General features: G+C 41.6%; 1 protein-coding gene and 1 long non-coding RNA gene across 3 annotated transcripts in view; one reads left to right on the top strand and one right to left on the bottom strand.

Moving 5' to 3' along the window:
- Window positions 1-12,253, bottom strand: part of LOC117012124 (uncharacterized) — a 166,120-nt gene extending 153,867 nt beyond the window's left edge. Inside the window, exon 1 of the long non-coding RNA XR_004421126.1 lies at window positions 12,130-12,253. This is a non-coding gene — a long non-coding RNA (uncharacterized LOC117012124). The remainder of the gene's footprint in view (window positions 1-12,129) is intronic.
- GLCCI1 (glucocorticoid induced 1) overlaps window positions 11,176-15,648 on the top strand; it is a 95,580-nt gene continuing 91,107 nt past the window's right edge. The window contains exon 1 of one of the 2 annotated variants that reach the window (XM_033088050.1): window positions 11,176-12,165. In XM_033088050.1, coding sequence (XP_032943941.1) covers window positions 11,712-12,165 — 454 coding nt within the window. In that variant the 5' untranslated portion in view covers window positions 11,176-11,711. The remainder of the gene's footprint in view (window positions 12,166-15,648) is intronic. The other variant, XM_033088051.1, reaches the window with a different exon arrangement.

Here is a 15,648-nt window from a genome sequence, read left to right as displayed (position 1 = left end):
TTTATCTTTTCCTGAATGAAATTCTCTATAATAAAGTACCTATAAACTAATCTTATATTTTAAATATCACTGTAGATTATTTGGAACCATAGAATTAGATACCAATTCTTTAAAAATTGTTCTCTTTAGATAATTTCTATGAATTGATGTCAGTTATCAATATTTCTTTGTATTTGGCTGAAAACTGAGGAATTATTTTGGGCCTGCAAGTGAATTTGGTTAACTTCTATTCACTTTTTAATTCATTGTTTCCCAAATTTGCCTGATTATAAAGATCACTGAGGAACCTTGTTAAAAATTATAGACTCCTATCCCTTCCATGGTCAGACTTGCCGAATTAGACTCTCCAGGAAGGGGGCTGAAATCTGTCTTTTTTAGCGAGGGCTCCACGTAAGCCCAATGATCTCCATGTTTAGAAAACAAGGTTCTGTATCCCTGTCAGATTCCCCATGATATCAGACCTCTGCAAGCCCCCATATTCCCATCTGCCCACCCTTCTCCTCAGTGGCTGCAGGCTTTTTTCTGTTCCGTCCCACCTAAGAAATAAGGCGCACTCCCATCAACCACTGCAGCCTTCAGCAGCAGTGAGTCTCTATAGTAGTGGCAGTGGGCAGCGGCTGTAGTCTTGGGCAGGGAGGGGATGGAATAAAGAGCTGCAGTTGTGGTTTGAAAAAGTTGTTCAAGAGATTCTGTCCGTCCCCTTGACAACCGGCTGTAGCTGATTTTGCTACCTCCTGAAGTGGCTACACTTAACCTCCCTTTGCTGTACATAAAATATTTCTTTACCTTCACTCTCTTATCTTCCCTCCTTCCTGTAATGGAGCGGAAAACACTGTCCCTTTTTGTCAAACTTGTGCTGTCAATCAAATCCTCTCCTGCCTCCTGAAAGCTAAATCTATTAATCCTCCTCCGCATTCAAACCTTGCTTCTTCAGCTTTTTCTCCCTTGGCTTATAGGCATTATAAATAGATGTTTCTCCCCTATTTTTTTCAAACTAAACCAACATACGCTTTCTTGGACTCTGCTCAAACCCAAGATCTCATTTAACTTCATGCCTTATTTTCACTGTCAGATTTCACAAAAAGAGTATTCTACATTCATTGCACCTACCTTCTCACTCTTCTCATCAACAGAGCTATAATCTGGCTTCCATTGTGCCACATCTAACAGACATCACTGGCTTAAAGATTATCAGTGATGAGATCCAGTGAGTTTTGTTTAGCCTTTACAGCATTCGGAAATTGCTGATAACCTCATCCTTTTAAAAAGTTTATCAATCATTTAATTATAAGAACAAAAACCTATAAATGAAACTGAAACAACACAGGGGATTTCAAGATAAGACTATAGGGAACTCTCTCACAGAAAATGCAATATGTTCAGTGGTTACCAGAAGGTAAGGGGGGAAGAGGGATAGTAGAAGAGGGTAAAGGGGGTCAACTATATGGTGATGGAAGGAGAACTGACTCTGGGTGGTGAACATACAATGTGATATACAGATGATATATTACAGAATTGTACACTTGAAACTTATGTAATTGTACTATCCATTGTCACCCCAATAAATTTTGATTGAAAAAAAAGAAAAGAAAATGTAATAGGGCTGCAGAAGGACTGGAATCAGGAATTAGGACTATCAGTAACCAATCAAGTTTTAACAAATAATTATTGAGCACCTGTTATATTCTAGGCACTGGTCAGGTGTTAAGGGATCAAGCAGTGAACAGAAGAAACAAGGTCCCTGCCCTTGGAGACTTTACAGTCTAGTGGGGAAGGCTTAAACAAGCATGTAAACAAACGCATATTTACAACTTGTAATAAACACTACCGATGAAACAAACTGGCTTAACGATAATTATAGGTTATTAGTAATGGGTAAGGACTCAGAAAGGATACTCTGAAGACATGATATTTAAGCTGAAACCTGAAGAATGTGACGAAACCACTCAGAGAAACTGAGGAATGGGGATGTGGAAGTATACGCCTGCATAAAGGCTATGCAGAGGCATCTCGGGGGAAGTGAGGAGGCCACTGTGGCTAGAACTTAAAGGGTGAGGGAGGAGCATATGGCAAGATTAGGTAGAGAAGGAGGCAGAAGCCAGAGCAGGCCAGGCCTTTTAACCTATTTTAAGGAATTTGGATTTCATTGCAAAGAAATTGGAAGATGAACTGATTTAAGCAGGAAATAACTTGGTCCAATATAGTTCCAGGTTTACCTTGACTGACAGGCAGAAAATAGATTGAGGAAGGCAAGAGAAGAAGCTGGAAGACCAGTGGGCAGCTATAGCAGTAGCTCAGATAAGAGATGATGGTGGTTTGGATGAATGAAGTAGCAGAAGAGATGGAGAGACGTGGATGGATTAGACATCTATTTATGAGGAGCAAATTATAAGACTAGCTGACGGGTTGGTGTTGAAGAGGGAAGGAGAGTGAGAAATCGAGGTATTTCTCAGGTTGTCTTGTTTAGAAAAACTGGGTGGATGGTGACACCATTTACTGAAGTGGGAAAAAATATAGAATTCCTTTTTGATGGAGGGAAAAGCAGTAATATAGAAATCAGGAGTTTCGACCTGTTTCAGAAACCTTCATTTCAGATATTCATGAAGATTTGCCAAGTCCAACCGGCAACTGGATATATCAATACAGAATTTGGAGGAAATGTCTGGACTGGAGAGACTGATTTGGTACTTGCCAGCATTTTATATATTTGAAGCCATGAGAATGGCTGAGATTACCAAGAAGGTGAGTTTATAATGAAGAAAGCAGAGAACAGAGCCCAATTTTTAGAGGGAACTAGAAGAGAAAAATCCCTGAAGAACCCTGAACAGCAGTGGTTAGAAAAACAGGAGACAGACCAGACAATGCAGTGTCCTAGACGCCAATAGAAGAGATTTTTTTTTTTTTTCCAAGAAGTTGAACCTGACCAACTATGATGAAAACTACTAAAAGTTGGGGTAGGAAGAGGTCCAAGGAATATCCATTGGGTCCGGCAATGTGGAGGCTCTTGATAACATTGATGAGCAGTTTTCAGGGCCATGGTGGGTGGAAGCCAGATTAGAGTGCACTGAATCGGAAGTCGGAGTTAACTTGTAGACCAGTCGATCAAGAAGTGTGGCTGTGAAGGGATCAGAGAATTAGAAGCGTAGATAGAAACGGACAGCATGAGAATCTTTGTTTTGCTTTTTTTTTTTTAAGTGTCAGGATGGAATATGTTCATACATATCGGGAATAACAGAGGGAGGGAATAACTGAAGAGATGAAGTCCCTGAGAAGGGAAGAGAGGAAGAAATTTAAATCACAAGTAGAGGAAATGGCTTTTAATAGGAGAGGAGAAAATGTATCGATTGTAACAGAAAGTAAGGAGAAATGAGTTCAAATGTCAAAAGATTTGTAGATTTGATCGTAGGAATATACTGAAGTTGTAACAGATGTAGGCAGGCGTGGGGATGGTTTTAGAGGATTGACTAAAAAGGATAAGATGTAAAATAGTCATGGGAAAATGAACATACTCTCAGCCCCACTCTCTCTCTCTCTCATCACCTGGTCTCGCTTCTATTTTCTGCAAGTCACTTCATTCTTTTCTCTCAGAAGGCAGGTTTCCTGTGTTTCTCTGTGCCTGTGACAGAAGATGGCCACCCCATGCACAAGTTTCTGTGTTTACTCAGTTCAAGCTCTTAATAGAAAAACATTGCTTAATTCCAAATTCCCAGAGGAGGAATTTGATTGGTCCAGCTTTGGTCAGTTGTCAAACTCAGGTCAAACCAACCATGGTCAGAGGAACAAGGTCATTTTGTACAAATAGCTGTCAGGCCCAAGCCCTCTGTATGTGGGGAGGATTGGTTCTTAGAGAAGGGAACATGAGCTGCCAGGTACCCCACAAGGCATCTACCAGACTTATCTTCTGAGAGGCCAAACTTTATTAAGGAGTGCTTCCCTTCAGCCTTCGTCTCTAGTTCATTTTTTGTTTAACTCTTCCCTCATCTACTAATGTATGATTTCTCAAAATTTTGTCCTTGATCCTCTTTTCCTTTATTTCTCTTTTCCTTTATTTCTATGCTTTTCTCCTTTGTCAACTTCATTTTTGCCCATGGCTTCAAATACCATATTTACATGAATAACCCCAAAATCCGTATCTCTGGTCTTTTCAACTTCACTATCATTTTAAAACTGCCTCCAAAACATGTTTTTTCTCTTTTTTTCTTGTATCTATATGAAATAAGGTATGTTAACTAAACTTACTGTGGTAATCACTTCGCAATGTCAGTTAAATCTTTATGCTGTATACCTTAAACACATACCATGCTGTACGTCAATTATATCACAGCAAAACAAAGGGGAAAAGAATCTGCCTCCACTTAAATATCCTCTGGTTGTTTTATTCATAGCTGAACTCATTATTTTCTCCCAGAACCTACTCCTTCTCTTGGCTGCCCAGTTCCTGCTAAAGCCACCACTATCCTCTCATGCGGCCAAACCTGAAGCTTCCGAGTTGCCTGACCTCCTACTTTCAAGGTCCATCAGCTGAGAAGTAGCATCATTTGCATCTAATCCTCCTCTCCATGTTCTCTGTCATTCCTCTAACTCTCATTACCTAAACTCACGTGGACGATTCTCAAAGTCTGATAAATCATCTTCCAGTTTGCAGTCTCCAATTCAGGTTGTAAACTATCCTTGCATTAATCTTCATAAAACACAGCTCCACTCATGTTCTCCTCACCCACTCAAGAATCTTCAACAGCTTCTCACTGCATACTTAATAAATGTGAGTCTCGCCTGGCAACCTCCACGACCTGTCATCAACAGACCAAGACTTACGTTCCATTAACCATTGGTCAAGACAGACTGTTCAATCATCTCCTAACATATTGTGTATATTCCTAAGAACAAGGCTTCTTCATTCTATTTTTTCTGAAGTCTTTCCTCAAAAGTTATCTTTCCCTCCCATCACTTCCATATTACTTTATTTGCATTTCTCCTATGGAAGACATATGTTTAAACATGATTTTCACCTTTTTTGGTAGGCATATCTTTTTGCCTCTGATAGACTACAATTTATAAAAGAGGGAGAACAGATATGCTCTACAGAGTATACCAACGTGCCTGACACTTTGAAGACATTTAATAAGTAACTTGATGAGGATTAATTACTAAGGCCTGATGCTAGTATTGTTGCTATTAAACTTTCATATAGGCTTATTAGCTGTATCAATATTGACCTTTTCAATAAGATGCTGAGTAGAACACTGAAAATTGTGCGCTACAAAAAGTTTAAAATAATAAAAAGGAACTTCTCTAGTCAAGCACTGCTGATGAATTGATTGCATCTTAACAATAGTCCGTTAACACACTCGTGGTAAAAAGTAAAATTCAGCCACACAGGAGGAACTTAATCCATAACACATTTTAATCACTCTAAACTCTCATTTAAAAAAAATAATGTTATGATAATTAAGCATACTCTCTTCATAGGACTACTATTGCTCTCATGTATTGTTGACACTATGTTTGAAACTAAAACAGATGGAATATCACAACGTGGAAAGATTTAGAATATTTGCAGTACTTTGGTACCCAAGTCTTTAGCCTCTAAATGTGCTGGATTTGTACAATATAGTCTTTTAGTTAAATGACAAACGTCTACTTATGTATCAGCCTAGGGGACGTACCCCTTGCATCATAATTGGCAACAGGAATTGCTGTAGAGATGAAAGCTGAAAAAAACTGGTGGTCTTCTTCACTGTTTTCTATCCTGGTAGAAATAATTGCATACTTACTCTTTTAATATTTACCAATTAAAAATAAAATATCCTATTTCTATTGATTCCTCTGAACTTCTTTTAGAAACAAAGTATAGGGACAAACTCCTTGACATTGATCTTAGCAAGGATTTTGTGTGCACAAGCAACAAAAGCAAAAATAAACCAGTGGAGTTATACCAAACTAAAAAGCCTTCTGCAAGAGAAATGATCAACAAAAAGGCAGCCCACAGAATGGGAGAAATATTTGCAAATCACATATCTGATAAAGGGTTAATACCCAAAGTATATAAAGAACTCATACAACTCAGTAGCAAAACAAAACAAAACAAAACAAAAAACACCAAACCAATTAAAAAATTGGCAAAGGATCTGAATAGACATTTTTTTCCCAAAAAAGACATCCAAATAGTACATGAAAAGGTGTTCAGCATCACTAATCATCAGGGAAACGCAAATCAAAACCACAATGAGATAGCACCTCACACTTGTTAGAATGGCTGTTATCAAAAAGACAATATATAATGAGCTGGTGACAATGTGGAGAAAAGGTAACCCTTGTATACTGTTGGTGGCTATGTGAATTGGTACAGCCGCTATGGAAAACAATACGAAGTTTCCTCAAAAAATTAAAAAGATAACTACCATATGATCCAACAAGTCCATTTCTGGTATATATCGGAAGGAAATGAAATCAGTGTCTTGAAGAGTCATCTGTATTCCCATGTTCAGTGCAGCATTATTTACAATAGCCAAGCATGGAAACAACCTAGTAAATGTCCATCAATGGATAAATGGATAAAGGAAATGTGCTAAATATATAAAATGGAATATTTTTCAGTCATAAAAAGGAAATCCTGTCATTTGTGATAACATAGATGGATCTTGAGGACATTTTGCTAAGTGAAATAAATCAGATAAAGACAAATACTATATGGTCTTACATGGGGATCTAAAAAAACCCCAAACTCACAGAAACAGAGACAAGATTGGAGGTTGCCAGGGGCAGGAGGATGGGGAGTGGGGGAAATGGGTGAAGGTGAGCAAAAGGTACAAACTTCCAGTGAAAAGTAAGTTCTGGGGGTAGTGTACAGCATGGTGACTATAGTTAACAATACTGCGTTGTATATTTGAAAGTTGCTAAGAGAATAGGTTTTAAACGTTCTCACCACAAAAAGAAATTTTAACTATGTGAGGTGATAGATGTGTTAACTAACCTTATTATGTTAATCGTTTCACGCTATCTTCCTATATTAAACCATTACCTTGTATGCCTTAAACTTACACAGTCTTATATGTCAATTATAACTCAATAAAGCTGGGGGGGAGATAAAGCAAAACACTTTATTATTTACACGAAATGTTTTTTTCCACTTAATTAAATATACTTTTTTTTCAGTTCCTTTACACAGGCCTCTTGAGAATAGCTGTTCCTAACAGTAAGATAGAGCTAAGTACAAATCAGCAGATGTGACGGACTCGCTAACTGATCCTTCTCAACTGTCCTTCGCTGTCAATTTCAGTCTGTTGTTTTTCTCTGCAAATTTCAACTGTCTTTTCTCCATTACTGATTTCATTTTCCATTTTCAACCTCTGATGAGCCTCCAAGAACTAACATTTTTCACTTTGCCTATATAAGGACCGGAACATAAAATATGCCTTCTTTTTGAATGCCAACCCCCAAGTCAGATATCTGTATGGTTTACAGAAAAAAATGGAACATTTTCCTACTCTGTGGCTATGCCTTTGCACCAGACATATGCCTGTTAATATCCTACTATTTTTTGTCCAACAAAAGGCACAGGTTTAGTTCATGGGACAAGCACTGGTTAGGATTTGCTACTTTTTTCAGCAACATTGAACAAATTGTCTACCACATCCTGCGCTTTGTTGTGGAGATGCAGCAGTTATAAAACAGATAAAAAGTCTTGCTTTCATGGCTCTTATAGTCTAGACAGACAGAACAAAATATAATAGGTTGCATGGTGATAGGTGCTCTTGAAAAAAATTAGGCTAGAGAGCTGGGACCGCCTAGGGGGTGCTTACAATTTTAAAAATGGTTTGCAGAGAAGCTGTCATCGGGAAGGTGGTGACATCTGAGTAAAGCCCTGATGGAAACGAAGGAGAAAGCCATGTGGATATCTGGGGCAAGACCTTTCCAGGCAGAGGGAACACCTAGTGCAAAGGCGCACGTAGGCTGTCACAAGCAGTAAGGAGTTTCATTGTAAGCATCTGCCAGGGACAAAAATTCAGGCAAGGCTTTTTTTGTTGTTGCTATAAAGAATCCACCTACATGAGAGCTTAATCAGCTTAAGATGAACATCAGTGCAGATCTGGTTAGTGTTCTCTCGCAGCCATGACCTCATTGCTAATCCTGACAGCCTGGACTGCCTCGTAGATTGGGATGGGCTTTGGAAGAACAGCCTGGTAAACCTGGATGAAACTAGAAAGAGGTGTTAGTAGCTCTGTAGGCCCGACGGCTCCTTATCTCATTCTCTCTCCACATGGGGCTGCATATTAATCATATGTAGCCAATGATTATTCCAAGTTTTCATTTAAATCTAAAATATAGTCCATTATCATACATGAACTAAGCAGTACGTGTAATATAATTCTACCTCAGATTAGCTCGTGGTGGATTCTTGACCCACAGGCAGACAAGAGGTAGGGCTCCTGAGAACAAAGGTATTTCCTGTGCCACCACATTGTGCTTTCAATGTGGTTTTCTAGTCTGGACACCATAGTAAAGAGGGCATTACTAACATGAAGTCGTATGTAGAATTTCCAGAGATTGTGACACTTGAATTCAACAAAAAGAGATCATCTGCCCTGGGACTATCTACCCCATCGCTGGCATAGTAGCGTAACAATGCTCTTCTAGCCCAGCAATCCATACCTCCTTCTAAGGAGGTTCCAATCTACTGAGGAGAACGTTTTCCTAAAGCTTTTATTACGTAGTCCCTTGGGACCCACTCCCACCCTTAATAAGAATAAAATACTACGAATTTCACAAATGGACATTTGAAAGCAGACTCTGGGTTTAGTTTATAGCAGCTTACCTTTGATTTGTTTGGAGACTGAACTCCTTACACATGAAGATCAGTACTTATTTCATGAGAACGAAAGTTTAAGAGACCACCAAGGTTTCTTTAGCAAAGAGTAGGTGATTAAACACCCAAATAGGTCAGGATGACATATCAGTAACCACAAATAGTATTTTATGATCATACTAGTTCTCGGTGTGGGTCATTCAGATTCGCTTTAGGTGTCTGATTCAAGCTGGTTATGGTAGATTTGAACAAACTCAAAAAGCCTTTAAAGTATGGGCAGGTATGTCGTTTTAAATCCAGATCAAGTATTGATCATTATGACTGTGGCTTGTTATAAATTTAGAATTATTGTAATATAATGTGTTGAGGTTGTTCCATACCTATATTTAGGAGTGGCCAGAAATGACATTTCTATAATGAAACCATGCTATAATCAAATCAACAACTTAGAAATTTACCAGCATTTTTTTTACCTTTTACATATTTTAATGTGTCTTTTTTTTTTTTTTTTTGGTTAATGATATGCTGGAAAAGTCATTGGAAAGAAGCAAGACATTTATCATTCTTTTCCTTCATGAAAGAATGCAATTTCCTAATTAATGAGGAATCTTTAATTTTAGATAGAAAAAGTAACACAATGGGTCAATTATACCAAATTTGAAAGAGTCAAGTCTTTCCTCTACTTACAATTAAAATATATTATTCTGGAAAGCAATACACACACACACACACACACACACACACACACACAGTGGACTATCTTCACTTGTAAAATTTCTTTTCAACTAAAGGGACCTTATCTCACAGATGAGATTTGTGGACCATTGTAAATATTCTACAAACATGTACTCCACAGCTTTAAGCTGTACTGTGCTAGAGCAGAGGGCTTACTCACAAACTCAAGGTAGTCCACCTGGGTTAGATTCTTAACTCCCCACTTACTGAGTAATCTCAGGCAAGACATTGAGGTTTGTTTGTGCCTCAGCTGAGAACGGAGTGCAGCAGCTAATAATAGCATCTACTTGTGGATTACAGGAGTGAATGAGTTAACACATATAATTTCTTAGAACAGTGACTGGTGCATGGTGAATGTTCAATAAATGTCACTTATTCTAGTGTATTATAAAGTTATGAACTATCACTAGTCTTGATAGGATGAAATATTGGATGCAATTCTTATATTTATATTGGGTTTCATCCACTTTTTACAGAACCTAGTATGCTTTCTGGTCTGAGGGCTCAAGGAAGCAGAGAGGGATGACTCCTCCAACTGAAACTGACCCCTACATAGAGTGCCTGAAATTCACAGGAAGCTTGCCAGTGTGGGCAGACACAAGAGTAAACTAATGTGACTTCTCACTTCTCTCTCTCTCTCTCTCTTTTTTTTTAATCTCCAGGAAATAAATAGAGGGTACGAATGTAGACCCTTAAATTAATTGTTCCTGCTCAATTTAAGGTTTAACCTTGGTTTGCTGTAGGATAAGCTTAGGTTTTTGAAAGTCATCCAAAACCTTTGTATCTCTTCAGTTTAAAGAGATCTCTGCAGAATAAAAACTGCACTTATCACAGTGGATTGGCATTAAATCTGGTATGATTTCTCCCAAGAGGCCATGTGCTTTGGGGAAAGGCAACAGGATGCCGTCCATTAATGTATCTAACTGATGGTGTAATGATGTACAATCCCTTGTTGACCCCTGCAATTCAGAGTTATTGTCTTGGAACATAAGATTTGATTATCTCATTTCATTGCATAACTATGTTAGGATAGGCTGTGAAAGTATCAGCCCATCGTTTAATCCAGCTTCCAGGCATTGCTTCTGATGGCCTGAAGTCCCTTTGATCAATTAGTCTATTTGCCATGAAAAAGCAATTACTAAAATTAGAGGGGAAGGGATGGATTTTTCTGGTTCCAACTCCAAAATACCCCACCAGAACAGGTGTACTTGCAAAGTAAAGTTTGCTTTAAGTGTTCCCTGTTTAAAGTTGTACAGGCGACCCGGGAGGGTGGAGCCCTCTCAACCTGCTTACCGGGTCGTGCGCGTGTCTGTGGGTGTCGGGGCACGCGCAGACACACAGGGACCCACTTTCCTAGGGCAGCCCAATCAAAGTCACGCTCTCACCTCAAAGGCTGTCAACTCTCACGTTCCTCCCTGCGCGCTCAGCCCCCTACTCACTCTCCCACCCCTCACGCACCGCCTCCAAAGTCGGACTCACTGCTTTCATTGGTAGGTCCTCCTCTCACTCCTATTTTGGAACCAACCACTAGAATGCTTGTGGAGAGCGGCGGAGCCAATCGGAACGTTCATTGCGGCAGCTGCCGGGTCCCGAGTACCGGGAGGCGGTGCCGAGGGCGGGGTGCTGGTGGGGGATTAGTTGCCATTTGGAGTGAGGAGCGGGCAGAGGCGGCGGCGGTGGCGATCGCAGTGGCGCGGGCTCCGCGGAGAACCAGCTACTTCAAGGCCCTTACTCCCTACCCGGTCCAGCCGGAGTCCCCGGCCCTCCCTGCAGCTGCCGGGCTCCCCCGCTCGTGCAGCCACGCCTGGCAGCGAGCGGCCCCCGGGGCTCCGGGATCCGGACGGTTGTCCCTCTCCCCTGTCAGCGCGATGCCCGGGGCGGCGGCGGCTCCAGACTCCTCGCGGTCCCAGCCGTGACCGCCACACCAAGCCCGGCCGGGCTGTTGGGGCCGTTGGACGTTTGTTTTCGCAGCCTTCCCCTCCCCCTTCGCCAAAGCGGCGGGGGTGCGCGTTGGGAAGGGGGAGCCGAGAGACTCCTCCCCCTCCCCAATACCCCCGCCCCTCCCCCTTACACACTCGCACGCACAGTCGCGCCGGCTCCCACACGCTCGCGCGCCTCTCACTCCGCGCCTCCGTGTCGGCCGGCGTCGTCCAGGGCCCGCGGAGCCACCATGTCCACTGCCTCCTCCTCCAGTTCCTCCCAGACCCCTCATCCCCCGCCGCAGAGGATGCGGCGCAGCGCCGCGGGTTCCCCGCCCGCCACCCCCGCTGCTGGGAGTGGGAACGGTGCGGGCGGCGTGGGCTGCGCCCCGGCTGCGGGAGCCGGCCGGCTGCTGCAGCCCATCCGCGCCACGGTGCCCTACCAGCTCCTGCGGGGCAGCCAGCACAGTCCCACGCGCCCGCCCGCCGCCGCCGCCGCCGCCGCCGCCGCCGCCGCCTCGCTGGGCAGCCTCCCGGGGCCCGGCGCGGCCCGCGGCCCCAGCCCGCCCAGCCCGACGCCACCGCCGGCCGGGGCCCCCACCGAGCAGACGCCGCGGGCCAAGGGCCGCCCGAGACGGTCCCCCGAGAGCCACCGGAGGAGCAACTCACCTGAGAGAAGGAGCCCCGGCTCGCCGGTGTGCAGAGGTAGCGAGCCCAACCCTTCCGTCCTCCCGGGCTGCGTCTCCCCGACGGTGCCCTCCGCGGAAACTTCAGCCTCTCCGGGCTTCTCTTTGCTAGTGCATTATCGAAGGTGTGAAAGTGGCTTTGGGAATCTCACCCTCCTGCGGTCGCTGCGGGGCTTGGAAAAGCGAACTGCAAAACAACTTTTATTCGACCCTCCTGCCATCCCTCAGATTTTATCTTCCATCAGTCACCTGCATGGAAAGGTTTTTCAGTTTAGGAGCTCATTAGCTCACTCATGTGTTTGCTTTTTTTTAGCGAGGGAAGGAGTAGCTGGGCGAAACACTTTAAAACACACACACACACACACACACACACACACACACACACAAACTCTCCGGCAACCCATAAGGTGGTGGTTGTAATCTCTACAGCCTCTTTGTGCTTTCCTCCAAAGTTCCTAATGTCTGACTACCGGGATACTTCTGTTTTTTTCTTTCTTTTTTGGAGGGGTGGTGGCATTAGTTATGATGTAAGGATATTTGCTGCGTGTGTAGAGGGCACAGTTTTGGATGTGCAATTCAAGTGTGTAGTGCTTTTGCCTTTTTGTTTTTTTCGATTACCCTCCTGTCTCTACTTATATAGTCATATGCATCGGAGCTGTATGTACTGCACTGGTAACAGTTTATGCCCAACTCAAGATTTTCGTGGTAAATTTTAAAGACCTATTTGTGAAGTGTGCTCTCTTTTCCCTTCCATTTTTAAGTACACTTAACAGTTCAGTTGAGCTGTTAAAGGATCTCGAGTTTCTTTTTTTGTTAGGTGTCAAAGGTAATGGTGAGCTGGTGGATGCTGTCCGCTTCCCTTAATGTTTTCTGTTTGGGTTTGGTTTTGTTTATGTCTAGGGACACAATGCGTGATCTAGTTGAGTCCTCGGGGAGAAAAGGAAGATTAGCCAAAACAGGGACTTAAATCTCATAAGGGAGAGTGGAGTAGCTAATATTGTCAGATACCGGGCTAGAGCTACAGATGCTGCTGCCGCTGCCACCGCTGCTGCATTGTGGAGAGAACAGATCATACTGAGTGGAAAAATCTCTGCTTGGAAGGGAAACACTGTGGAGCTCTGTGCAATGTGTATATGGTATGTGGAATTTTTTTAACGGAGTTTTCTTGATGTAGGTCTTAGACTGGGAGAAAATGGTTGAATGGTTGTGTTATGATAGACTGCAGTTTGGGTGTTTTTGTTTTAATATTTCTGACCGGTAATTAGCATGTTGCTAAGGCACTTGTTTTCAGACCACTTGATAGTGAGGCAAGGTAGGATGTAGTGCAGCGGTATGTGGACATGAGCACCAAGAAATACCTCCTGTAATCTGTATGCACCAGGAGGAATTTGCTCCCCCACTCCTCCCCCAGGTCAAGCCAGCTGCTGCAGAAACTGACATCCTCCAGCAAATCCTGAATGAATGAATGAAAACAACGTGATCGCCCTAATAATGACCACCACTGAGCACACATCTCTGGCTGTATTTTATAGAAAAGGCCACCATTTTCTATCAGATTAATGCCATATGCAACTCCCTTGCACAGTTTCCAGGGCTATATGAAATGAGAGGTAACACGGAAAAGAAGGCAGCAGTTACGCATTTTTGAGTTGTTTGGCGTCAACAGTGCATAGATTGAGTTTTGGGATTTTCTTTTAAAGACTAATATAAGAGCCATAAAATAAGCATTGCTGACAAACAATGTACAGAGGGTTTTGTAGGCAGAGTAAGAGTAGTTTTGGCAATCGCTACATATAATGGCCATCTAGTACCTCCTCCTCTTTTGTTGATAAACACTAACATCTTACAACAGATCATAGTACAACTTGTTTTTCTACATCCTTCAAAAGCCTTAATTGCTTAGGAATTACATGGTCCATCATCAAGTAGTTTTAATGAAATTTGTGATTGGGCTTAAACTATCCTCTTTGTTGTAGTATGGCACATTCTAGTTTAATGCAATTTTAATGCAATCATGATGAAAACACTTTTCTGAGCCTGGTTGTGCTGTAGACAGATTTGCATCATCAGAGAGCTTCGGGGAATGGAACAGATCTTTTTGCTGTTTTTAACACCAGGTGGTTTTGTCAGTTTCTTACATTGAAGTGATTTTGAATGCAGATTTTTCTGACCCCAGTTCCCTGATTCCATTACCTTTATGTTACTTCTCCACATCCCGCCTTGCTAGAAACCTTTCCAAATTAAAACTCTGCAACTATTCTGTTTATTTAGCCATTTAAAATCCATGCTATAAACAGTTGAACAATTTTTCAAATGATTATCCACTCGGTTTCTTTTGAATTCTGCAAGGTTCTGACTTCAGTGGATTTTAGTCTCCTCAGGTCAAGGCTCCTGCCTCTGCCTCTGCTGCTGCAGACACTGACATCACTATACTGCATGAATGAAAAACAACAACGTGCTCCATTTCTTGCTCTCCACCTCCTTCCTTTTCTGCACACTCCTCTGGGGTGTGTGTGTGTGTGTGTGTGTGTGTGTGTCTGTGTCTGTATTTAAGATGGTGTTACCCTGCCTATGAAACTAGATTTAAAAGTGTTAAGTAGATAGATGGTGGCTGAAGGGATGTGTATTTAGTGTAGAGGCATATTGTTTACAAAAAGCTTTAAGTGCTGTGAGCAGTTAGACTAGAGGTGACATAACTGAGCTTTCAGTATTTTTCAACTGGACTGGTAGTTGTGGAAGAAAATATAGAAGTTTTCAGCAATTTTCTTTGGAATTGTTTTGCCAAGAGGAAATTATGAAACAACATAATTTCTAAACATGTTCATCATTGTTATCTCCCTTTTAAACATTAATATGCATATTTATAGGGTTAAAGCTGAGAGTAATAAAGAAATGTTACTCAGAAGGCTCAGAAGGCTGAGGAAAAGCTGAATTCTTTAAATGTGTGCAATCAAATTTAATATATTAACATTTAATATATTAATTTATGAAATCCAGCAAGAAAATGGTAATTTCCTTTAATTTTGTAGCACAGTTTTAGATAATTTAAATGGGTATCATCACAGAGATACATAAATCTCCAAACACCTTGCTTATATAGAGAGAATATAGAGAGGATGTGGAGTTTTACAAATTGAAAGTATCTTGTTTAATCATATAGATCATGTTTTTGTTTGTATTTCAAACATTTCTTTTGTATTTTTAAAACTTCAAGGTTTGTTATTTATATTCATTTCTTTACTTATGCTATTAGCAAAGTGTCACCCTCCCCCTTGTTTGGTTCTGAAGGGTCTTGAAGTGGTGAATGACAAGCTGCTGAATGCCTCCTCAGGCTCCCTGTGATGTGTTGTAATAGATGTAAAATCATAAAGTATTATGCAAATAGTTATTTTTTTGTAATGGTAATACGTAAAGTCTACCTTTGAGATAAATAGAATAACTCAAATGAGGATATAGCAGAATGTTAGTGTTAAAATTAATGCTCTTTAAGCTAAAATCACGA

The sequence above is a fragment of the Rhinolophus ferrumequinum genome, chromosome 20 (genome assembly GCF_004115265.2).
Source record: "Rhinolophus ferrumequinum isolate MPI-CBG mRhiFer1 chromosome 20, mRhiFer1_v1.p, whole genome shotgun sequence".
Taxonomy (NCBI): Eukaryota; Metazoa; Chordata; class Mammalia; order Chiroptera; family Rhinolophidae; genus Rhinolophus; species Rhinolophus ferrumequinum.
The sequence above is the reverse complement of the archived record's forward strand: the minus strand, read 5'-3'. Positions and strand labels throughout refer to the sequence as shown.